The following is a 25,603-nucleotide window of genomic DNA, read 5'->3' as shown; positions in this document are numbered from 1 at the left end:
GTCCCTGGGCCAACTGGCCTGGAAGGGGCTAGGACGCCCTGCGTTCAGCAAAGTCAGGCTGCGCCAGCTGCGCAGACTAAAACAAGAATGGTCCCCCACCTAAACGTGGCAGCTGCCCACTAAGTGCTGGGCAGCTGGAAAGCGAACTTCAGGCACTCTGCGTGCCTCTGGAGCCCTCTCTGGGCTCTGTTCATTCAAGATGTGCCCCCTAGAGCCCTCGTGGCTCTGCACAACGTTGGAGCCTCACTGGGCTCGAGAAACAATGTGCCAGCTTTTGGAGCCTCACTGGGCTCTCTCGAAGTACCCCCGGTCGTTGGAGCGTCAGCGCTCTAAATAGGCATGCCCCCTCTCGTTGGAGCCTCACGGGGCTCGTGAGCACAGCCCCCTGCACCCCCCAGCAGATGCGCGGAGTCCCCCAGCCCTCTAGGCACTCACCGGCTGCTCGGGGGACTCCCGCGTCGTCTCCGCTCTCCGGGGAAGGCTCCGAGGCTTCTTGACACCGCGGAAGGGGCAGGCACCGACAACGTGCCTCGCGCCCCCTCCGCACAAGCTCCGGCCGTGCTCCTCTCACAGTCCAGCGCAGGGTGGGCTCCCGCCTGGACCTCCACTCTTCCCGGGCACTTCTCCTCGCTGCACAGGAGCGCGGGGTAGGCTCCCGTCCGCTTCCTGTTTCCAAGTTCCGCCCCCGTCTCCACGAAGGCTGCCTGACTTCCGGGTTTCCTCGGCCCGGGCTGCAGCGGTGATCGGAACCCTCAGCAATAAGAGGGGTAGGCTCCCTCGTACATGCAATCCTCGGCGGGGTAGGCACCCGCCGCAGCGATAAGCACATAAGCGGGGTGGGCACCCGCAAGCCGAATCAAAGCGCTTCACAGCGCTACAAGGTGAGCCAGCGCTCGCAGCGCTACAAAGGATCCTCAGAGCGCTCCCAGGCTCTGAGAGACAGCTAGTCCAGGAAAACAGCGCGCACAGCGCTTACAAAGTTCAGGAAGCGCTCCCAGGCGCTATGGATCACCAGAAAGGTCCAGCAAAGAGTCCTCAAAGAACAGGGGGCACAGGCTGGGCCCAGAGCCAGCACACCGGGCCCTCCAGCAGGGAGGCAGTCCCCAGTGGCGGTCTCTCCTGGCGCCCAGCAGCAGCAGGCCCCCCCTCAAGTGGATCCTGCAAGAGAACACCATGTAAGGGGACACAGCCCCTTTTTATACAGTACAAGGCTTTGTCTAAGGTGCAGGGAAGGGGCGAACCAGTTCCAGCAGGTTCCTGAGCACTTTGTTTTGCTCAGCCCCTCTCCCTATTCACTGGCAGGGCTAGGGTCATTAGACGCACCACAGGGGCCGGCGCCAGCATTGTGTGGGGGAATCCCTGTCCTATTCAGGACCCAGGTACACTCCTCCCCAGCCATCAACATGCTAACTCCCCATTCACCACTGGGTGACTCCTCCTGACTCTGGGGAATTCCCTAGTCCGTCACCTGACCTCACCAGCCAATCGCCAGACAAGCCACACATTTCAGACTGCACACTGAAGTGCCCACTTCTAGAAGTGGCACTTCCACACCAGGTACATGCACGCTGCACACATCAACGCGCAGCATTCACTCCCACGAGTCCGCACATACCAAACACGGGCCTGCACACCCCACGCATCAGGAACTACTGGGACACATACATTCCCCCATGCATTCCTATGGGAGGGCAGGCCAACCTCACAACACGCACGCACTTTACCCTGGGACACAGCGGTAAAGTGCGCAGAAGTCACTAAAATCACTAAACCAAGTCACCATATTACGCAAAAAGTTTCGGGGTGAACCGGCCAGAAGGGCCAAGTCCAACAGCGAGTAACAGCCGCACTGCTGCCTCACTTTTGAATTTCCTACCTTTAGACCATCCTCTTTTATTGGGGTTTAGACCAGCTGATTGAAACCTTAGCTTCTTTCCGTTAATTATGCATATATTATCAACACAAAGGGCAGGAAAAACAAACATAAATTCATCGACAGAATGGCAAACACGGTCACCTAAGAGCAAAAACTAACAAGCATTTGCAATGCAATAGGTCTCGCATTTACGTGAGTTTCAGCTATTGACAGTGCAAATAAAATGTCTTTTATTTTTGTTTTCGTTTTTAAAACATAAATAAAAGGCATTATCATTTACAATGCCAATAGCTTAAACTCGGGTAAATGCGAGACCTATTGCATTGCAAATGCTTGTTACTTCATAACTACTTTAGTGCTGTCTTTGTGTTTGGAACCTGATTTGATAGCCGGGCACTTTTAATGACAGAACAGGACACATTCCAGCTTTATCAGATCCATTGCCTTTCTGAAGTGGCCCTGTGTATCTGACTGCTGCTATTTCACATCAGCTCATATGAACTCTTCCTTTGTTTCTTTGTTTCTTTCTTTTTTTTCTTTTTTCTCTTTCTTTCTTTCTTCCTCCATTCCTTCTTGACTTATATCCTTCATTCTTGTTTTCTTTCTTTCTTTCTTGTTCCTTTTTCTTCCTGTCTTTCTTACCTTCATTCTTGTTTTCATTCTTACCTTCATTCTTGTTGTGTTTCTTTCTTTCTTTCTTCCATCCTGCCTTCATTATCCTTGCCTTTTTCACTTGGTTTCTTTCTTTCATTCTCACTTCTTTCTTACCTTCTTCCTCTAAGGCAAGAGGCTGGCCGCCAATGCCAGACCAATTGGCTTTTTAGGTATGTGTTGCCAAGACCTTGTCATTTCATTAAAATTATGTGTATAACATAATTAGTTTGGGGGTTTTCAGCCAGACTTTATCGATTAGTTTGTGGTTACATAATTCACATTTTTCATCAACCCAAACCAGGATGCATCAAAGGGCACTGCCTCACCCCACTTCAGCCATTATCTGACTTTACTATGTCTTATGGCATGCTGCTGCCTCACAAGGAGCACATCCACCCACAAAGTAGTTCCTTTCAATGCCAAGGAGTTCTATGGTAATGTTTGCTTTTTTGAGACCGAAACTAAATTTTTGCCTTAAGCCATTTTTTTAAGAAGATTAATTAGGGTCTGGCAGCCTCTTCAAAAATGAAGTGTTAGGAAAACCATGACAAAACAAAACAAGAATTGCCAAAGGACTGGCAGCCAATGCCAGACCTATTGGTTTTGGCAATGCTTGTTTATTTTCTAAACACAAACCCTTGCTTCCCTTGCTTTAGGGTCTGTCTTCAGTGGCTGTTAGTCTGATTTTGAAATGCCGCCATTGCTTGACTGAGCTGCAGTCACCCTTTTTTCACCACAGCGGCTCCTGCCATGAAGAAAGGATCCAATTAGGAGAAACTGCCACCAAACCGTAAATGTGGCTGGCTGAGTGCCTACCGGTTTGGAGGATGACTCTCCAGAGATATTTATCCTCACTTCTGATTGAACCCTGGTTAGATTGAGACTTATACCAGGGTAAGAGAATCTAGCCCCTGGATTGACGCCAGGCCCCGCGGAGTCCTTGCTTCAAGGTATTGATTGTGCCCAGGTGCATTGAGCACCAGCAGTCTAGCACAGAGGGACCTTCCCTGGAGGGCACCAGGGGTGAGCCAGAAAAAGAAAATAGTCCCCACTCAGAAACCTATCCCAAAAAGATTCAAGCAAAGCGAGCTTGACACTCGCTTGGAGGGTTTAGGTCATTCCCATCCCACTCCAAACACCTCCCTCCCCGCGAAAATTATGGAAAAAACAAAAAAAAACGGTCAAATGGAGAATTTTGTGGAACGATTTTCAAAGAATTTTAGAAAATTCTTTCTAGACATTTCTGAATAGGTATTCATGAAATATCCAATTAAATGAAACTGACTGACCTTTGACTGGGTGTTGACAGATCATTCTCTGTAAAACATTCTTGATAAATTGAGTAGATTTATTTTAGAACACAATTTTCAAACAAACTGGCTAAGACTCCATTGGATTTTCCACAACGCATACTTCTGCTTCCTAAAATTTCTTTGGCCCTCTTTCCAACTCAATGTTTTATTACATCTTCTTCCTATCCTTGGCTCTTTTTTCCATCTTTCACTTTCTTCCCATCTTTCGCTTTGTTTGATCCTTCTGTCCTTCACCACATTTCTTTTTCTCTTCTAATTCCGTATTTACTTTTTTTTCTTCATACCACTCCCTTTCTTTCTTCTCGCTCACTTAACATATCCCCTAATGTCTTCCCTGTTTGATTCCTTTATCTTTCCTTTTATTTAATTTTCTCTTTCTTTCTATTTAGAATCAATACATGTGAGGGAAGTCCCTGTGATGCAGACTGTCAGGTTGCTGCTGGAAAACATCACTTCCAGTGTGGAGGGACACTGCCATGCTCTCTATCTCCTACACGTTTAGTGAGTCAGGCTCACACATTTTTTAATGTTGCCCCCATCACTGCATGATCTGTGATTTGACAAGCTACAGCTGATCAAAAGCAGGCAGCATTTCTTTGCACACAAAGTCCTACCCTGATGTAAGAATGGCCTGTGAGACTGGTGATCCGCAACCAGGCCCCAGCCTCCTATGAGTGTCAGAGACCCCAATGGATCTCAGGTAGAGTAGACCCTAGATTTGTGCGGTTGACTTTCACATGCACCAACCCTGCTTTCCTTGAATGCAGCAGCGGCAACACATGGTAATGATTGCCACTCAACTTGCTTGATTCATTCGAGGACAATTCAGCCTGGCCTAGCGCTAACCTTCCAGCTGAAGCTTTGACAGGCTACAAAGGTGGACATGCCAACATATATAAGGAAAGCACAGAAGACGTTTCACTGCACTCTTGCATTTGGGCACACAACTAGCATTACCAACAGTTCCCAGTCACCGTCGCCCCATGAAGCTTAAAGAAACATTTAGGGAAGGCAGCTCCCATGTTTATCACCTTCTGCCAGTACTGATCTGGTCTTTGGCTAACTGTGCATACTTCCAGTGATATAAAGTCAAACTACAAGTCCCAAAAGGCAAAAAGCTTGTGGCTAATAAGTGCAATCCTGACTGTGTTGCATGGTTGAGCGACTTAGCAGCTACACAGCACAGCAGCTTGCCTGTCTTGTCTTTAGGTGAGGAAACACTAAGGGCCATATTATCAAGAACAAGCGATAACATTATCGCCGCTTTAGCGACAGGAGCACTTAGCTCTAGGATAATTATCGCCGGCTAGCGTGGATTTTTATCGCTGCGATAGCATGCTATTAGCAACGCTTATCTCAAAAGCGATAAAAATCCTAGCGCTGCCTAACGTGAGATTATCGCTGGAAACCCAGCGATAATCTCACGAAATGTGGCGTTAGCTTGTTGATAGGGCCTCACAAACTTAGCCATGATATCCACCTTCCATAGGATATCATGGCTAAGTCAGTCCTGAAGCAGGCGTAAGGAAAGTAGCGATAACAGGGGTTATCGCTACTTTTCTTGCCGCTATGCTTCATAGCGTGGGGCTTGATGATAGGAGAAATGTCGTTTAGCGACATTTCTCCTGTCATGTTACGTCAGGAACGCCCACTTTGCATCTCATTAGAGATGCAGAGCTGGGCGTTAAGATTTTGTGCGCTATAGCAAGGTTTCACGTGTTAGCGTGACCTTGCTAATTAGGCGATAAAATTATCGCCGCTTTTCGGCCGAAAACGGCCGCAAAAGCGGCAATAATTTTCTATCGCCGCCTTCTAGATATGCCCCTAAGTTCTTTATCGCATTGCTGTTTGCATAGTTGTGTTTGGGGTTGGCCGTGATAGCAGAAGGTGAGGTTGGTTTAACCCTGTGGCATTTATTAGAGTACATGTCTTGCCTTGACTGCTACTTACGATTAATCTGCAGGGCGGTTCCCGTCCCGTTGAGTGTTTGGCCCCCGAAGAACTGCACCTTGCAATAGTAGCGCCCCGAGTCGCAGATGGTCAAGTCCCAGATGTGCAGAGAGACTATCTTGCTGTTGGTTGCCTTGTCCAGCCCCACATCCCTCTTTTTGACCCGGCCTGCAAAGATAGGAGAGTCTTCAGCGACGGCAAAGAGCTCTGGCCACTTGAAGAACTCGACTACAGCCAACATTTGTCCATCACTGGAGTGGAATGTGCAGTTCATCACCGCTGCTCCTCCCTCCTGAACCTCCAGGGTTTGGGGGTGCTGCTGAACCGACTGCTCTGGGGCTCTGGCTCCTGCTTGAAGGAGGAGATGAAACAGGTGTATAATTTCTACAGAGAATACCTTCCAGGGATAGTGGTAGAGTGGAAGAGAGTGGAATCAGAGACAAGGGAAATGTGGTAAGGAAAATACGCACAGTGGTAAGAGTTTCCTTGCATGATGAGATGGTAGCAAGAGGTTTGCTGAGTAATGGGGGAGTAAGGAGGGTAAACGGGCTAAGGACTGAGTAATGAGGTTAAAGGGAGCAAGAGCTGAGCAATGGGTTAGAGGGGGTAAGAACTTAATAATGAGGGTAGAGGGGTGGCAATTGAGTAGAGGGCGTAGAGGGAGTAAGAAGTGAGGAATATGGTGGAGGGGGTACAAATTGAGAAATTGAGTAGAGGGGGAAAGAACTGAGTAATGGAGTAGAGGTGGTAAGAACTGAGTAATGGGGGCAGAGGAGGGAAGAACTGAGTAATGGGTATAAAGGGGATAAGGAACAAGTAATGAAGGTAGAGGGAGGAAGAACTGATTGATAAGGGTAGAGGGGGTGAGACCTAAGTAATGAAGGTAAAGGAAGTAAGAACTAAGGGCGCAATTAGGAGATGGGTGAGCAGACGCTAGCCCGCAGGGGCTGGCAATTGGATGAATGCCTCATTACAGTGTTACCAGCTGGCGGTGTTGCAACAGCATGTTTCAGCTTATAGAGAAAGCCTTAAGCACATGCTGTCGCAGTGCAGCACCACTTGCCCATCGGGCACACTGTAGCCATGCACCATGTCGTGCCTGGCACACAGTGCGTGCATGAAAATGCAGGCATACATGGGTACAATAAGTGCCCCCAGCTACAATTCCCAATGGGCTGAATCGACCTGGAGCTCTTTTTGTGGCCCCTTCCCTGCCTTTCCACTGACCTTTTCATAGCGGGGTCCCCGCCATGAAACGGTCAGCAGAAAGGCAGGTCATAATGGCCACGGTGTTACGGAGGAGGTGGCGGTCAGACTGCACACAATAGTATGGTAGTCCTAGGACCGCCATACTCATAATCAGTATCAGAAAAGCGGGGAACCCAATATACCCGTGGAAGCTTGGGCAGAACAAATAACAGGTAACTGTGCCTTCAAGGGATTCTGTTTAAAAAACTCAGTTGAATAATTCACATCTTTTACTTGTTGGTCAAGTCCCAAATGGTGACTGACTATTGAGCAATCTAAGTATCAATACATGTATTTGAAATAGAAATAATCTATGATAGACAGTTGCACAACACAGGAATGTATTTTTCAAACTGTAAACAATTTTAATGTGAACAAACCAAGAGCGGATACATAAGGTTATAACAAAACACTATGATAGTGGGTATTGAATGCTTATACAGAAAAAACCTTCAAATCAAGAGTAGGAAAATGAATTTGAAACCAGCTGAAAAAAAAATCCTAAATGTAAAAGAGTGGCATGGAATTATGTGAGTTTGTCGACGTTTCGGTCTTTCTTGGCAAATGTATCTGTCAGACCATCTTCAGGACGAAGAGTAGGTTGCTAAAATAGACCCTTATGTCTAGTCAAGTGCTCAATTTGTATTAAAAAGGTCACAACTCGAGCAATTCCACGTCAAAGACACCGGCAAGACCTAACAAATAGGCTGAGATAGATACCCACATGATGTCACATAATGTGGACGCAATCCTGAACCACTCGAGTAATTACAGACTCCGGATCGAAGTACAGAAAGCTACTTATACCAAACCAGGATTGCGTCCACATTATGTGACATCATGTGGATATCAAGCCCAGCCTATTTGTTAGGCGAATGCCGGTGTCTTTGACCTGGAATTGCTCTTGAGTTGTGACTTTTTTGATACAAATTGAGCATTTGACTAGACATAAGGGTCTATTTTAACAACCTTCTCTTCGTTCTGAAGATGGTTTGACGGATAAATTTGCCAAGAAAGACCGAAACGTCGACAAACTCATCTAATTCCATGGCACTCTTTTACGTTTAGGAATTGTTTTCTGCTGGTTTCAGATTCATTTTCCTATGTTATATTATTTGGAATAGATGTACACACTCTTGATTTGAAGGTTTTTTCAGTATAAACATTCAATACCCTCTATCATATTGTTTTGTTATAAGCTTATGTACCCCCTCTCGATTTGTTCACATTAAAATTGTTTACAGTTTGAAAAATACATTCCCGTGTTGTGCAACTGTCTATCATAGATTATTTATATTTCAAATACATGTATTGATACTTAGATTGCTCAATAGTCAGTCACCATTTGGGACTTGACCAACAAGTAAAAGATGTGAATTATTCAACTGAGTGTTTTAAACAGAATCCCTTGAAGGGACAGTTGCATGTTATACACACAATCAGGCCCTCGGTAATGGGTAGAGGGGATTAGAACTAAGTGATGGGCTAGAGAGGGTAAACTGAGTGATGTGATAAAGGAGGTAATGCTATTTGGACAAAATATCGATGAAACCCACACCATTGACTACCCCACACTTAGTTGCCGATGCACACATAGCGTAGGACAGGAACTAACTGATCAGCAATGGAAGTTAGCCCTGTCACAAGTCCAGCAGTTGTTAAGAAATTCATGCTTTTAGTATACACAGTTTAACTATGTACATTGTACTTATTTAGCACTACAGTGGCTCAACGTCATGTTTCCTAAGACATCGCCTGATTACCTCCAATGCCAGAACCTTGAGGCCGATTTCTACCACATGACATGGGCTTTCCCAGCGATTGCGAAGTACTGAACATATATAAGATTAGCATGGTGGAAATTACTGGCAAATCTCTGGCAGTTGAACCGTTTATGTGCTTGCTGTATTGAACAGCAAGCACCAAAAAGAATAGGCATGCAGTGCAGTTTATGGACCTAGCATACATCCTGGCCAAGAGAGAATTACCAATGGTCTGGAAATCCCCCTTCACACCACGGGTGACTGTCTGTAAATGCGATCTCACCAAGTGGGTGATTTCAAAGAACGCAACATTGATTTCCTTGAAAATAAAGGATCTAAAGGGTCCCCCCCATAGATGCTTGGGACACATACATAGGGTCACAAGCAAAGAGGTCAGACGAGAAGCTGCCTTGACCCTCCCCTCTCCCCTGATACTCCCCATGGTCCAATGACGATGCGGAAGACAGGCGCGCAGAGAGGGGAAAAGAATGGGAGGGGTCATGGTAGGCCACGGCACCATACAATCTGGCCACTAACACAACACATGCGAAATGCCCCACTAATTGACCCCACCCACACAGAACTACATAGCTGCACACAGTTTCACACACAAGGTTGGGCCCCATTGGCCAAATTGAAGTTTAATGACAAATGGGGTCTCACTGACACTTGTAAGTCAGTAGAGATAAAAGTGTTATTTGATGTAATCCATTAGTGATGGCGACTCTCTCTTTATCAATAAGATGGCAAACAAAAAAAAAATCCACCTGAAAAAAAGAACTAAGTAATGGGTAGAGGGGGGTAAGAACTGAGTGATGGGGCAGAGAGATTAAGCGCTAAGTATACCTTAATGAGGCTAGAGGAAGTAAGGATTGAGTAGTAGAGCAGAGGGAGTAAGAACTGAGTGATGTGGTAGAGAGGATTAGAACTGAGTAAAGGGGTAGAGGAGGTAAGAAGCGAGTAAGAGTAAAGGGAGTAAGAACTGAGTAATGAGATAGAGGGCTAAGAACTGAGTAATGAGGTTAAAGGGAGTAAGAGCTAAGTAATGGGCTAGAGGTGGTAAGAAGTGAGTGATGGGTTGGAAGTGGACGCCATCACCTCCATGGACTACATCCTCATCGGAGACCTGAACATCCACCTCGACAACCGGAGGGACCCCGACTCCACCACCCTCCTCGACAACCTTGCCAACCTCGGACTGAAGCAGCTCGTCACCACCCCCACCCACAAAGCCGGGCACACCCTCGACCCCATCTTTGCAGGAGGGACAAACATCCATTTCAGCCACACCACGCAGCCCCTCTGGACAGACCACCACTGCGTACACTTCACATTCAACACCACCACCGCACCCAAACCCTGCGCCTGCCCCAAAGGAACTGTAGCAAGATCACAGAGGAACTCCTCAACGCCACCCTCCTCCACGACCCCCCTCCGGCACAACCAACGCCAACTCCGCAACGAAAGAATTACACAACTGGATCTCCAGCTGTGCTGACACGATCGCACCCCTATGCCACCCCGTCAATCAACGCCCCCTGAAAGCAGCCTGGTTCACCACTGACCTCCAAGAAGCCAGGTGCTCCTGCAGACGCCTCGAGAAACTCTGGCGGAACAAGAAAACCACCGAAGACCAGAACAACTATAGGAATGTCATGAATGAATACCACCAGAGCATAAGAGCCACCAAGAAGACCTTCATCAAAAACAAAATCCACTCCAACGCAGGTAACGCAAAAGAACTCTTCAACGTCATACAGCAGTTCACCAAACCCCCCAGTGAAGCCACGGACGTCCCTCCATCCCAGGACCGTTGCAACGAGCTCAGCTCCTACTTCCACATGAAAATCAAGGCCCTCTACGACAACTTCAGCGAACAGACTCCTGACACCACCACCCTCACCACCACCGACAATCGGCCGATCATCACCAACTGGAAACCTGCTACCACTGAAGACACCTCCACGACCATGAAGAACACCCACTCAGGAGCTCCCACGGACCCCTGCCCACTGCATATCTACCACAGACCCGCTGCCACCATAGCTACAGAATTAGGCTGGACCATCAACACTTCCATCGAATCCGGCATCTTCCCCGCCGACTGGAAGCGGGCAGAAGTCAAGCCTCTCCTCAAGAAACCCTCGGTCAACCCAACGGACCTGAAAAATTACCAGCCCATCTCTCTCCCCAATCCTTAGCAGCCACAGTCACCGAGAGATTCATCCACGCCCAGCTGACCACCTTCACCGAAGAGAACGGCATCCTTGACTTCTCCCAGCACAGAGACCGCCTTCCTTGCTGCCACCGATGACATTCTCATGCTACTCAACCAGGGCCACACTGCGGGCCCTCATCCTACTAGACCTCTCCGCAGCCTTCAACGCCGTCGCACACCACACTCTCGCGGCCAGACTCCACGATGCCGGAATACGAGGAACTGCCCTCGACTGGATCTGCTCCTTTCTCCCCCCGCAGAACCCAAAGGATCAGACTGCCTCCCTTCCTCTCCGAACCTACAGAGATCAACTGTGGAGTACCTCAAGGATCCTCGCTCAGCCCCACGCTTTTCAACAGCTACCTGGCCCCCCTCGTCACCATAGACAGCATGGGCTCAGCATAGTATCTTTCGCCGACGACACCCAGCTCATCCTCTCTCTCACGAAGAACCCTGAAGACAACAGACTCAGATTCAAAGAAGGAATGAAAGACGTCACAACCTGGATGAGCGACAGCTGCCTAAAGCTGAAGTCGTAGAAGACCGAGGTCCTCATCCTTGGACTCTCCTCCTTGGCATGGAACAGCTCCTGGTGGCCCCCTGCTCTTGGAAACCCACCCACGCAGATGGACCACGCCCAGAACCGCGGCATCATCCTAGACTCCTCCCTCACCATGACCCGCCAGATCAACACGATCACCTAGACCTGCTTCAACTCCCTCTGCTCCCCATCGAGAAGTGAGTAACCTTGAAGCTACTCACCCACACCTAGAAATCCCTCCACAACATCGGACCCAAATACCTCAACAAAAGAGTCTCCTTCCACGTACCCAAGAGGAACCTCCGCTCCACCGACCTCGTCCTGGACCCCAGGCATCTGCAGAATCAGAGCAGGTGGAAGAGCCTTCTCCTTCGTTGCAGCAAAGACCTGGAACGAGCTTCCAGTCAACATCAGACGCTCCCCCACTCTGAACATTTTCAGGAAGAGACTCAAGACCTCGCTCTTCGACTGACCCCCCCAGCGCCTTGAGACCCTCACGGGTGAGTGGCTCATTTTAGAATGTAGGTAGAGATATTATGAACTGAGTATTCAGATAGAGGGAATAAGAACTGAGTAGTGGTCCTAGAGGAGGTAAATGGAGTAATAACTGAGTAATAGAGTATGAGGGGTAAGAACTAAGTGATGGGATAGAGGGGTAAAAACTTAATAAGGGTATAGGGAGTAAGAACTTCTAAATGGGGCAAAGGGCAAGAACTGAGTAATGGGATAGAGGATGTAAGAAGTAAGTGAAAATGTAGCGAAGTAAGATCTAAGTAATATGGCTAGATAGGTAAGAACTAAGGGCCTAATTCAAAAAGGTAAACTTATACTTTGGGGCAAATTTATAATTTTTGCAATTCACAAACTAATTTTACGGGCAGTACCTTTACTACTGCGGAGTAGTGGTTACTGGAGTAGAGGAAGTAAGAACTGAATACCGGGGATAGAGGGAGTAAGAACTGAGTAATGGGACAAAAAGGAGTAAGAAATGAGTAACGGGGTAGACCCTCTACCCCATTACTCATTTCTTACTCCTTTTTGTAAGTACTGAGTAATGGGTTAGAGGAGGTAAGAACTGAGCAATAAGAGTAAAGGATGTAAGAACCTAGTAATGGAATAGCAGAGATAAAAACTGAGAAAGAGGGGTAGAGGAGATTAAAACTGGGTAGAGAAAATAACAGCAGAGGCTTGTTTTGCAGTTTTACATCTTGCAAACTCGACACAAAGGTATTGGAGCCCTTTACATGATGAACATCAGTTACATTACACAAGTTTACATTCATTTTTGTTTTTTAGTCATGGGGAGATGAAGAGGGTTTATCCATAATGCCAAGATGGTGAGCTGATTCTGGCAATGAAGATTCATTACTAGAATCGCGCTCTGGTAATGATTCGGCACGTGGATGGGTTGTTAGGTTTGTAGGGGGTATTAGCGTGCTACTTTAATTTAGTAGTAATTCAATAATCATTATTTTTTAATTGAAAAGTAATCATTACATTGTTTATGAATTTTGTAAGTTGGTTGAAGGTGTTTATATTTTTTTAATATAAATATACTTTATGTACAGTAATAATGTCTCTATTAAGAGTTTTATATTTTTTCTAAATTAATAGTGTTATTCAAATACGTAATGTGTTTGAAGTGAAGTGTTTACCAACTGTTAAACCCCTCCGAAGTTCAACGCATTCCCTACTGTTGCTTAGACTGGAGTGGGAACAGTAAACCTTACCCTTTCAAAGTCAAACGTTTTCCTTAATGTGGCACAGACTGCAGTGGGAATAGTAAATTCAACCCCTCCAAAGTCCAACACTTTCCCTCCTGCTGCACAGACTGAAGTGGGAATAGTGAATGTGATCAATTAGAAGACCAACGCTTACCCTACTGTTGAGCAGACTGGAGTAGGAATAGTAAATTTAACCCCTCTGAAGTCCAACGTGTTCCCTACTGTTGCGCTGTTTGAGTGGGATTAATATATTTTAACCCTCCGTAGTCCTATACTTTCTCTTCTGTTGCATAAACTAGAGTGGGAATAGTATATCTATTATTCATAGACTCCAATGCATTTCCTAATAGTGGTTAGATACTTTTATTATTAATATTTGTTTATAATTTTATAGTGTTCATTAATATTTTTGTTTGTTTTTAAATGATTATAATATTTTTTGTAAATACCTTTTTTTAATTAATTTTATTTGGCAGTTTATTCAATGTTTTGAAAAAATTGTTAATATTTGCTATGTTTCATATATATATATATATATTCACTTAAAAAACCATAGGTTTCACACATGTTATAGTTAGCTGGACATTTCACTCGTAAAAAACCAATGAAATTCCCCCGTTATAGTTAGTGCAGGCAACTATAACTCACGCGACCGCAATCCTCTGCTGATTTAGACACTTATTTACCCATGTCTTCTTCCATTAATCTTTAGCTATACATATATTACAAATATTTATTTTTCAGAAAGACACATATGTCATCAGTGATGTAATATCTGATGTCATCAGCAGAGGATTGCGGTCGCGTGAGTTATAGTTGCCTGCACTAACTATAACGGGGGAATTTCATTGGTTTTTTACGAGTGAAATGTCCAGCTAACTATAACATGTGTGAAACCTATGGTTTTTTAAGTGAATTTGCAAGGTTTTTTAAATGCTAATTCGTAACTATAACATGTGTGAAACCTAGGGTTTTTTCAGTGAATTTGTACGTTTTTTTAAATGCTAAGTTATGTATCTATTAAATTATTTTTTTTCAGGTTTCTTCACCGTGTGCGCACCGTGCGCGCACGGTGCACTCTGCTGCACCGTGCGCGCGCTGTGGGCACTCGGTGCGCTACGCGCACCGAGCACCCACAGTGCGCAGTACGTGCCGTGCGCGCACGGTGCACGCACCCCGCGATTTATCGAAAAAAAAAAATCGTTTTTTTCTCCCTTGGGGGTCCTTCTGTGACCCCCTGAACAAGGTTAGGGGATCAGGAACTGTCCACCCTGCCACCTTTTCACGTTCTCCACCTTTGTTTTTCACCCCCTCAGACTGCGAGAGACAAAATGGCGGCCGACACTACCTGGTTTCGACCGATTCTAATGTTTACTGACATCTAACAACCAATCAGAATTGCGCTTGCGCACGGCAGGGTGCGCGCACAGTGCGCGCACGGTGCACGCGTATAGATATTGATATGGTTTTAAATGCTATTTTCTCAGGAAATACTGAACAGATTTACACGAGACCTTCAAAAGGCACTTCCTTGACCTTATGGCTACCTCTCTGCCAAATTTCACGTAATTCTGTTCAGCCGTTCGGGCTGTACCTTCGACTAAAGGTCCTATGGAAAAATGCATGGGGAAAATGCGTTTTGGGACCCCCCCTTTTTCTCGGCCCCCGCTTGACGAATCACCCCGAGACTTTCAGGGTAGGAGCTGAACTAAGCGCCCCATTTGTTTTGAAAATTTCGCGAGGATTCGTCAACCGGCGCCAAAGTTATTCAAAATAGAATTTTGAGATTTCCTATGGAAACTAGGTTGTAACTATAACTATCTACTGGCGACCGCCAGTAGATAATATATATATATACATACATATATATATATATATATCACAAACCCAAAGCATTTCTCCTATGCTTGAAAGCGCACTCGACTGCAGGCATAATCTACACAAAACTGGCAATTTGTCTCCAGATTACATTTATTTTCGCCTTACGCGTTTCAGAGCCACAAGCCCCTTGTTCACAGGCCATTCCCAAGTCTTGAACGTTGAAATTCAAACCTGTCCCCATTCATTACAAGCAATTTATAGCCCCCTGGCGGGCCTTCCGAATGGAATATATATAATTTGATTTTTATAGTACTACATTTAAAGAATTATAATAAAATTATATAAAGTGAAATATGTAAAATATGTATTTTTAATAATTGTTTTACATTATTTGTGTATATATATATATATATATATCTATATAGATATATATATATCTATATATATAAAAACGCAGAATATCCCAAATGGGGAGCCGCACACTTTCAGAATCACACCACTGTCGCAGGCGGCGGTGATAGCAGCAGGTACCACACGTTCCAATCGCCATACGCGTTTCGAGCTGTTTGAAGCTCTTGTTCACTGGCATGTGAGAGGCAGAAAACAGGTTGCAGAGAACATTCACTTTATTTATTAGAGTCAAGTGGCCCCCGTCCTGCCACTCAATATTATAAAAAAAAAAAACTTGTAAGTAGGAAGGCTGTAGGTTCACTGTCGCTGGACAACGCCAATGTCTCCACGAGTGAGGCAAAAGAACACAGGAGTCTATGGCTACATTTTGGACTATCATGACCAGCATGCCTTTTTGATACGCCCACTGGGGCGGGACTCTAATAAATAAAGTGAATGTTCTCTGCAACCTGTTTCCTGCCTCTCACATGCCAGTGAACAAGAGCTTCAAACAGCTCGAAACGCGTATGGTGATTGGAACGTGTGGTGCCTGCTGCTATCACCGCCGCCTGCGACAGTGGTGTGATTCTGAAAGTGTGCGGCTCCCCATTTGGGCAATTCTGCGTTTTTATATATATATATATATATATATATATATATATATATATATATATATATATATATATATATATATATATATATATATATACCAAAACAGCTGCAACAATCCTCTGTACGAGTGAAGCACGAAGACAAGCACAGAGCCCACACTCTATTTGCAAAAGCGTATGTTTTTATTCACACACGGCAACCAAAATAAAACCCAACGCGTTTCGGAGTTTCTTCACTCCTTGGTCACGGGTGTACATATATATGTATATGTGTGTATATAAGTATATATTTATACATAGTATTACATATTAGTCAGATTTTTTTTATTACCATTATATCAATGGTATATTTTAAAATATTTAAGATTACCAACTTTAAACTACATACATATATATATATATATGTTACCACAACGGTAGACGATCCCTGTCAGACCGAAAAAGGACAGAACTCACGGGAATTCTTTAAAGTGATTTGAATGTGTGAAACCTCCCCCACACCAATATATATATTAAGAAACTATATTTTTTATGTTTTTTTTATTGATATTAGTTTGCAGCGATATTTTTTAACTATATTTAGGTACTTACCATTATAAGGCTAGGGACACCATATGTTTTTAAACAATATATTTGGCACAATATTTGTGTTACACAATATTGTTTGCTTCGATATTCTGTCAGTGATCTGTTTATATTTGTTATGCTAAACTATTTTGAAAACATGTACAATTAGCAACTAATTTTCAGAAATCGTTTTCGCTCTGTTGAAATGCTTCTTGGTTTGCTGTCCAGAGCAAATCCACAGTTATATCATACATTCTATAGTCTATGTTTGTGGGACGGGCCGTGGTTCATTCCCTCATTAACATCTCGTTGGAATCGAGCACGGTTCCCGCTAGCTGGAAGCGGGCAGTGGTTTCTCCCATCCTGAAGAAGCCGTCCCTGGATCCAGATAAACCTGAAAATTATAGGCCCATATCCTTACTTCCGTGGCCGACTAAAGTGTTGGAGGCCCACGTCAACAAAGTTCTTTCTGCCTACCTTATCCATGCTAACATCTTGGATCCCACCCAGAATGGGTTCCGTGCTGGTCACAGCACGGAGACCGCCCTCCTCTCCATGGCTGAACATCTTCGCACGGTGATGGATGCGGGACAGACAGCAGCGCTCGTCTTATTGGACTTGAGCGCCGCGTTTGATACTGTTTCGCATCCTATCCTGTTGCATCGCCTGGAGGAGATCGGGCTGGGTGGACCTGCCCTCCAGTGGTTCCGGTCTTTTCTTGACGATCGGTTCTTTAGCGTTGCCGTCCCACCGTTCCAGTCCCAATTCCATCCTTTGAAACAGGGGGTGCCGCAAGGATCCTCGCTGAGTCCCACGTTGTTTAATCTATACGTGAGACCGCTGGCTGAGGTCGTCAAGCATTGGGGCATGACCATGGTCTCATATGCTGACGACACCCAGCTAGCGGTTACGATCAGCGGGGATGCCGACCGGGATGCCCCCAGGTTTCAGAGTGGACTTAGGGCGGTGGCGAGTTGGATGAGGAACAACTGTCTCCAGCTCAACGCCAAGAAAACAGAGATCATGATCGTGGGTAAGAGATCGGAGCTATGGGGGGACAGGTGGTGGCCTATGGAGCTGGGGCCGGCCCCCCTTCCGGTCACGGAATTAAAGAACTTAGGAGTATGGATGGATCCCTCCCTCAGCTATGTTGGCCATACGAAGAAAATTGCGGCCTGTTGCTTTGGTATCTTACGGTCGCTTCGCCCCATTTTGAAGTTTTTTGACCATCGCACCAGGCAGCTTATCGTCCAGGCGACAGTGTTATCGCGCCTGGACTATGCCAGCTCTCTTCTGGTAGGGTCCAATGTGGCCGAGGTCACCCGCCTCCAACGTGTTCAGAACTCTGCGGCGAGAGCTATTGTTGGCCTACCCCGTTCTTGTTCTGCCTCCAGCACATTGAGATCACTGCACTGGCTGCCTATTCGGGCCAGAATCCAGTTTAAAGTGCTGTGTATGGCGTTCAAGATTTTGAGGGGGGTAGGCCCTTCTATTCTTGCGGATCTTTTGTCCTGGTATGTGCCTACTCGGCCCCTGAGATCCTTGGGTCAGGCACTTACTGTGATCCCCAGATACAGGCTGTGTCGGGTTGGCGGCCGCTCTTTCCGGGTCAGAGCAGCTGAGCTCTGGAACTCCCTTCCCCCAGAGTTGCGCCTGCTAGATGATCTCTTAGTTTTCCGTAAAGCCCTAAAAACCTTTCTGTTTTAATTAAATTTTCTTTTCTCTGTTCTGTTGTGTTTTCTGTGGTGTTGCATTTTTACCTGCCGTGCGCCTGGACGCCCCTTTGCTGGGGCAGCAGTGCGCATTACAAATGTATGTAACATAACATAACATAACATTTCACCCCAAAAAGGTGTAGGTGAGAAGAAGGCAGGAATAACTGAAAAAGCAAAAGAAAGAGGGAGAGAGGGAGGCAAGAAAGAAAGAAAATGGAAAGAAAAAGAGAGAAAAGAAGAAAAAGAAAGGAAGAAAGAAAGACAACAAAAGAGAGAAAATGAAAGAAACAAAAGTGAGATAAAAGAAAGAGAAAAGGGAAGCTCTGGCGCTGTCAGGACAGCTGTGCAAACCCACTGTTTAATTAAACTTCTCTTAAGCGATCTGCGTATGTAGGTGACGATTCCGATCCTTGAAAAAATTTCCCCGTACGAATCGTATCCGGATTTTTTTCCGTACGAATCGTAGAAGTACCGTACAAACTACCAAGTACGATTCGTATGGGAAAAAGTCCATACGAATCGCATTGGGAAAATTCCCCCACATGTCCTGGGGTCGGAAAAAGTGTCCGACACGTCCCCGGACGTTTTTCCGTACAAATGTGAAAACAGAAGTCCGAGCGCGCGGGGGGGGGGAGGGGCTGGGGGTTCGGCGCACACTTACGGGGCCTGGGTGCGTCACGTACCTGGCCCCCTAATCTGGTCGTTTCGCGGCGTACTTCGCTTTCCCGGCACTTTTTGGGTGCCGTAAAAATATTGCCGTCTGGACTGCTGTGGGTACGAATTGTACTTCCTGGTTCGTGAAACGCAGCCTGAGTGCGTACCGACGTCACGTCGGAGGTGTCCCGAATCACATTTGTATGTATTTTTCCCTCGGTCGGTGTTTTGTACGATTGGTACGGAAATGGTGTTTCCGTACGAATCGTACTTGCATGTTTGTACGGTCTTTTTACCGGGTACGAGTCGGACGGAGAAAACGCTCCGACCGACGGTTCGTACCCGGTTTTTCCAGGATCGGAATCTACACCATAGTGTTCAATGAGGTGCATTGAAACCATTTGCAATAGTCACAATGTTCTCTAGCATGAACTTTTGCATGCATCACAAGATAGTGGTTCCTTGCTGGTGCTTGGGTTAGGCTATCCAGGCATCGGCACTGGACATAGGGGTGCAGGGGAGGTGCTGCAGCCCCCAAAGTATTTATGGTGGAGTTCAGAAGTGGAATGAGCAATCAAGACACCTTAAAAATACAGTTATCTCTTGTCACATTGACTATGTGTCCAAAGACAAAGGTCAAATGTCAGACTCTGGGTCTGATAACGAGTCGTCGAGCCCATTTTGGAGGTACAGTGGTGGTCTGGGACCTCCACACCAGTGGTCAGACTGCCGTATTACAAGTACGACAGTCAGACCATTTTGGGACCACCGTCAGGGAACTCCATTCCCTGGTGGTGGTGCGATGGTCTGGGGCAGCAATATGCTTGGCAGTGCCGCATCGGCACTGACAAGCATTTTCTGGTTTTTCCCACGGGCAGCCTTTTCATGGTGGGGAGCCCGCCATGAAAAGGAGGGCGGTGGGGAAGCAAAGGGGGCCCTACAGGGCCCCCTGTTGCCCCTGTACACTGGGATGCACACATGGGGAGAGGAGTTGGCCTAATGGCTAGGGCGGTCGACCACAAATCTGGGGAACTGGGTTCGAGTCGTGGCAATGACGCTGATCATACTGTGATTCTGGGCAAATCACTTAATCTCCCCGTGCCTAACAAAAATGAATGTGTGTCCTCATGTAACGTAACTGGTGCTATGTAAAGGGTTCTGATACCCGATTCGGGTCAAGTTCGCGCTATATAAAACTCTGAAAAAAAATAAAAAATGGTGTGCTCCATGTGTGCATTCATGCCCAGTTCCTGCATGGCATGGACTAAACAGTCCATGCCGTGCAGGAACTTGCATTAGCATTCCCATTGGGGTGCCTTTTTCAAAGGCACTACCATGGGAACGTCAAATGACTGCCCACCAGACCAGAAGAAAACTCCTAATCTGGCAGGCGGGCAGTGACGCGGGAGTGGGGCGATGGCGTGCCATCCTGTTCCTGCACTGCACGTACTCAGCCCCTCTGTTTTCTGACAAATTACTGTGTATTCTTTTCACACGGATATTGATGTTTACCTTTCTCTCTGCCTGAAGCTGTTTAGGATTTTGGCAACTGAATTATAAACTATGGGGCTTTTTTACAAGCCCCTTGTGCCACTTTTGCGTCACTTTTCCCATGTTAAAAGTGACGCAAAAGTGGCGCAAGGGGCATGTAAATCTGCCCCTATGTGTCTATCTCGATTGACATACATGAGGTGTTAAAAGAAAGGCTACAGGATGCCTTTTTTCAAAACAAAATGTAAATACTTGCAATTAAACTGTGCAAATATTTCAAAATATATCACTGCTTAGAAAACAGAAAAGAAAAAAACATTTTGTACTGTTGCAAGGGATGGAAACAAAGGTTTTAACATGATTAATATAAATCAAAACACTTTACTCTGAGATGCACAAATATACATTCTAGCAGAAACCCCACACATCATCTATCTTTTGAGCCTTATATAGTTGTATCAGTTAGACTGCATGTCTCTGCACATTTGGTGGCCATTTCAATTAAAAATGTTGCTGTCTGTAGATGACAGTGCATAACTACACCATGCTTTAATGATATATTTGCAAGAGTGTGCTCCAAAATGCCTCACCGGCTACAAACTACGCCCTTACCAAGCTCATGCTAAAATGGCGTAACTCCTTTGCCACGCTGTTCTTTGTGTGATTCTTGCATTTTTCACAATCCCTGTGACTTCAGTGATTTCACATTGATAGTAGCACACTTACTCTGAAAATTGTTCCAGCACCACTGCATTCAGTTGTCTGTCCTTGGAGCAGAACCTCGGGCAGATCCTCGGACACCCTGATTCACAAAAGTAAAGGTAAACGCTTTTTCAGTAAGTTTACAGGTGCGGAGGTTCCGAGGTAAGGGCAGAGAATCCTGGAAAAAAAAAAAAATAGGACAGGCCTATCTTTTGATGTGCGGAGTTCTACTCCATGATTGCAGAGTCTCCGCACTCATAAACCTACTATTAAAATGCAGTTTTGTGAATACTGAAAAGCATAAACTTACACAACCTGTAAGCTTACGTTTGTGAATCAGTCCCTCTGCTCGGAGCCTGGGCTGAACACAGAAAACTGTCCTAAAGCGGTCTGACCACTTTGGCAGATGCACAGGCAGATTTGCTAAGGCACAGCTCACCCCACAGTCAGAATGGACAGGTATGAGGTTCAGTCCATATCATGTGGTCATCTGTAGACTTCCAGGTTGTGCTCAGCTGAGGACTGTCATGAATTCTCCGACACTGCACTGTCTCCCATGGGATCCACTTGTAACAGGCTAGATGATGCATGGCCTCTTCCCCCATTCTAGTACATAATTTGTAAGTCTTGCAATGCCAGGTAAGAAGTAGAGAAAGAGGAAGATAAAAGAGAGAGAAAAACAATGAGCACAAAAGACAAAAAAAACAGAAAAACACAGAAAAAAAAACTATAGAATAAAAGACTATTGTGACAGAGAAAAAGAAAAATATATATATATATCTCCCAGACAGTGACAGTGACCAACACTTCACGGTCACAAACGAGGTGCACACTGGTGAAGTAAAGTTTATAAATTTATTCGCCACACGACTACTACACCGAACAGATGCGTTTCGGCTTCACGCCTTCCTCAATGTCCGTGGGGTAAACAAAAATCCTCCATATTTAAAACATGATTGCTAGTAAACACAAAGAAAGGAAGCACTTCATTCAGATAAACAAAGGTAAAAACGTAATTTTCCACAGAATCTCTGTGTCGGGCATCTTTGAATGGTTCAGATGTGCCTATATTGCCTATAAATTATTATTCATTTCTAAGCATTACTCTACAATTAATGACTGATACATGATTCTATACATATCTGAATTCTCTAATTCATTGAATTCATTTGTCTGGGAGATATATATATATACACATATATAGTGACCAACACTTTACGGTCACAAACAAGGCGCACACTGGAGAAGTAAAGTTTATAAAGTTTAAAAATATATATAGAGAGAAAGAGAGATACGAGGAAACTTGAGACAAGAAATTCAACACAAAGAAACTAAAATTCATTTTTTTTTATTCCTGATAAACATTTGAATTTGCACAGGTACTTCGATTAGAAATGTCATAGACATTATTACAAACTATGCTTTCTTTTATTTGGAAGGCAAAGAAATCAAGACTTACAGGACAAGAACAGTGGTATGAAGAAGTGGGAGAAGAGAGGAGTGCAGTGCACCGAGAGACGCTTTCTCTTTTCCTTCTAACCCTGCTTCTGCCCATCCTGGTGTAATTTTGGTTTAGTTTTTTAAACCATGCAGTCTTATTTGAGCTACATGTTTTCTCATGCAATAGTGGCAGAGAAATTTCGAAAGGATCTCTCTTTCCACGGTGTTTAGAATTGCCTTCTCATAGTCAATGAAGTTGACATAGAGGAGTGAGTTCCATTCTACCGATTGCTCAATGATGATGCGCTGTGTTGCAATCTGGTCTGTGCAGGATCTATTATAGGCAGAATCTAGCTTGCTGGTCTCGCAACAGAACGTCGACTTGTTCCTTCATTCTGTTCAGTATGACTCTGTTGAACATTGCCTGGGGTTGATATAAAAGTTATCCCTCTGTAGTTTGTGCAGTAACTCAGGTCACCTTTCTTGGGAAACTTAACAAGATATCCCTCCATCCAGACTGATGGCACCATATTCTCAATCGAGATCCTTTCAATCATGGCGTGGAGAATGTCTACTGATGTTTCAGTGTCTGCCTACTGTGCCTCTGCAGGAATGTTGTCAGGTCCTGCTACCTTCCCATTTCTCAGATGTTTGATGGCTTGCTGTATTTCTTCCTTGGTTGGTCTGCTGCAGTCTACTGGCAAGTCCTTGGCAGCTGGCTGTATGTCTGGTAGAGACTGCGGCACGGGCTGGTTCAGCAGTTCTTTAAAGCACTCCTCCCATCTTTGTTGTTGGCCTTTGCTGCCGGTGATGGTCTTCATAGCTTTGTCTTTAACAGGTCTTTCTGGCTTACTGTGTCTGCCGGAGAGTTTCCTTGTTATGTTGTAGCGTTCTTTCAAGTTTCCATGGGTTGTTGCTTCCTGGTCTTCTGTGGCAAGATCATCGATGAATCTTCGCTTCTCTGCTCCTAAGCTTTTCTTTGCTTCCTTGTTGGTTTTGGTGTATTTGCGTTGAGCTTTTACTTTTCAGCTCTTGTTTGGCTGGTGTTAACTACAGCTTTCTTTTCCTTTTTTCTCTTGGATTTTTCAGAGAGTCTCAGTGGTGATCCATTCTTTATGCTGGTGTTTCTTGGGACCCTGTATCTCCTGGCAGGTTGATGTCACTGTTTCTTTGATCTTCTCTCACTGACATTCTACTGGGTCTCTGTCATCCTACAGTTCGTGCAGGAGTTTAAACTTGTTACTAAGGGCGACTGAGCTTTCACTCCGTTTCAACGCATGTTTGAGGAGGGTGGTGTTATATCACTGGCGTTGGTTTGTTGGTTCCATCCATGCTTTCTTAAGCTTTAGCTTTATCCTGGTCTTTACAAGGTGATGGTCTGACGCCATGTCCGCTCCTCTCATCACTCTCACATCCTGCAGGGACCTCTGGAGCTTCTTGGAAATGCGGACATTGTCGATCTCATTCTCTGTTGAATGGCCTGGTGACACCCACATTGCTTTGTGTATTCTTTTGTGTATGAATACACCACTGCCTATCATCAGACTGTTCATGGCACAGAGATCTGCAAGCCTTTAACCATTCTCATTCATATCACCAAGGCCATGGTTGCCCATGACTTCTTCAGACCCCGTGTTGTCGCTTTCAATGTTGGAATTGAGGTCTCCCATCAGTATGGTGATGTCTCTCTCAAGGAATCCCTCCAGCATAGGCAGCTCCTCCATAATGGCGGAGGAGCATTGCCGCACAGCCCGCGCCAGCGATGATAAATAGAAAGATAATAACACAATGTTATTATCATTTTATTTATGCTGTCTGTCTGAGCCCCGCAAAAGGTATAGAGTGAGGCTGGGCCGAGCTTGTCAGGGAGAGGGAGAAGGAGTGGTGTACACTTATAAGTGCCTGTGTGTGTTTGGCCGGCCAAACACACATGCGTACTTATATTTCTCAAACCCAGCTGTGTTATACAACTGATTTGGTCTGAGCGGCAAACGAGGCCACTCAGACCAATCCTGGCACTGCTCAGCAGCGTCTGGATTGGGTGTGGAGCCTGTGCCCTGAGGGCCCATCCACTTCCGGCCCAACGAGAGGAGCAGCAAGGTGGCCGTCAGCTGGAGCGCAGCGGCAGGTAAGTCTTTTCTTTTTTTACTTTTATATTATTTCTTCCCCCTCCAACCCCTTGCCCTCCCCCCATGGCCACCCCAACACTTTAGATGGGCAGACGCCGCCACTGTCCTCCAGGATGGATTGGAGTTTGTTGTAAAACTGTTCTTTATCCTCTTCTTTGCTGGTATGTGTATGCGCATAGCAGTGGAGGACATTCAAGTTGATCCTCTTTTTCTTTGTGCAGATGGTTGCTTTAATTATTCTGGGACCGTGGGCTTCCAATCCAATCAGATCTCTATTGGCTGCTTGTTAAAGCATCAGTGTTACTCTTTGAGTTTGTGGGGTGTTCTCTTCCTGGTTTCCACAAGACAGCAGCATTCCTCCTGGAGCCAGTCTTTTCTGTCCTGACTGTGTCCATCTAGTCTGGCCAAGCAGGGCACAGCCAATTGGGCTGTCTTGCCTGGCTCGTACATGGTGCTCACGTTCCATGTCCCGATGGTGATGGTCTTGGTCGAATGCCGGTGGATTGGCTTTGTGGCTTCCAGGGATCTCTTGCTTTCACCACAAGGTGTCATAGCTCTCCGTGAAGGAGATTCCTCTCTCCCCAAGACCAGGATGTCTTTTGGCCAATGTTTCGGTAGTTAGGATATTTTACATGGTGGGGTAGCTAGCCCCACATTGCCATCCTTTCGCAGCTGGGCTTGGAACCAGCCATGGCAGAGCTCTCCTGTCAGCAGCATGAGGTGAAAGACAGGTCAGGACATGGAGCATAATTGAAGCAGCCCTTTAAAGCAAAGAAAACAGAACATTGCATTTCCA

At 45.6% G+C, this 25,603-nt stretch overlaps 1 protein-coding gene and 1 long non-coding RNA gene across 2 annotated transcripts in view; one reads left to right on the top strand and one right to left on the bottom strand.

Annotated features, from left to right (window-relative positions):
* LOC146869427 (uncharacterized) overlaps nt 1-25,603 on the top strand; it is a 66,250-nt gene that overhangs the window by 21,178 nt on the left and 19,469 nt on the right. The gene's annotated exons all lie outside the window — the stretch shown is intronic.
* Nucleotides 1-25,603, bottom strand: part of LOC146869428 (natural cytotoxicity triggering receptor 3-like) — a 56,103-nt gene that overhangs the window by 26,794 nt on the left and 3,706 nt on the right. The window contains exon 2 of the mRNA XM_085653914.1: nt 5,794-6,144. Within this exon, the coding sequence (XP_085510040.1) occupies nt 5,794-6,144 (351 nt within the window). The remainder of the gene's footprint in view (nt 1-5,793; nt 6,145-25,603) is intronic.

The sequence above is a fragment of the Triturus cristatus genome, chromosome 1_1, assembly GCF_964204655.1.
Source record: "Triturus cristatus chromosome 1_1, aTriCri1.1, whole genome shotgun sequence".
In the NCBI taxonomy this organism is placed as follows: domain Eukaryota; kingdom Metazoa; phylum Chordata; class Amphibia; order Caudata; family Salamandridae; genus Triturus; species Triturus cristatus.
This window is presented reverse-complemented; position numbering and strand designations above follow the sequence as displayed.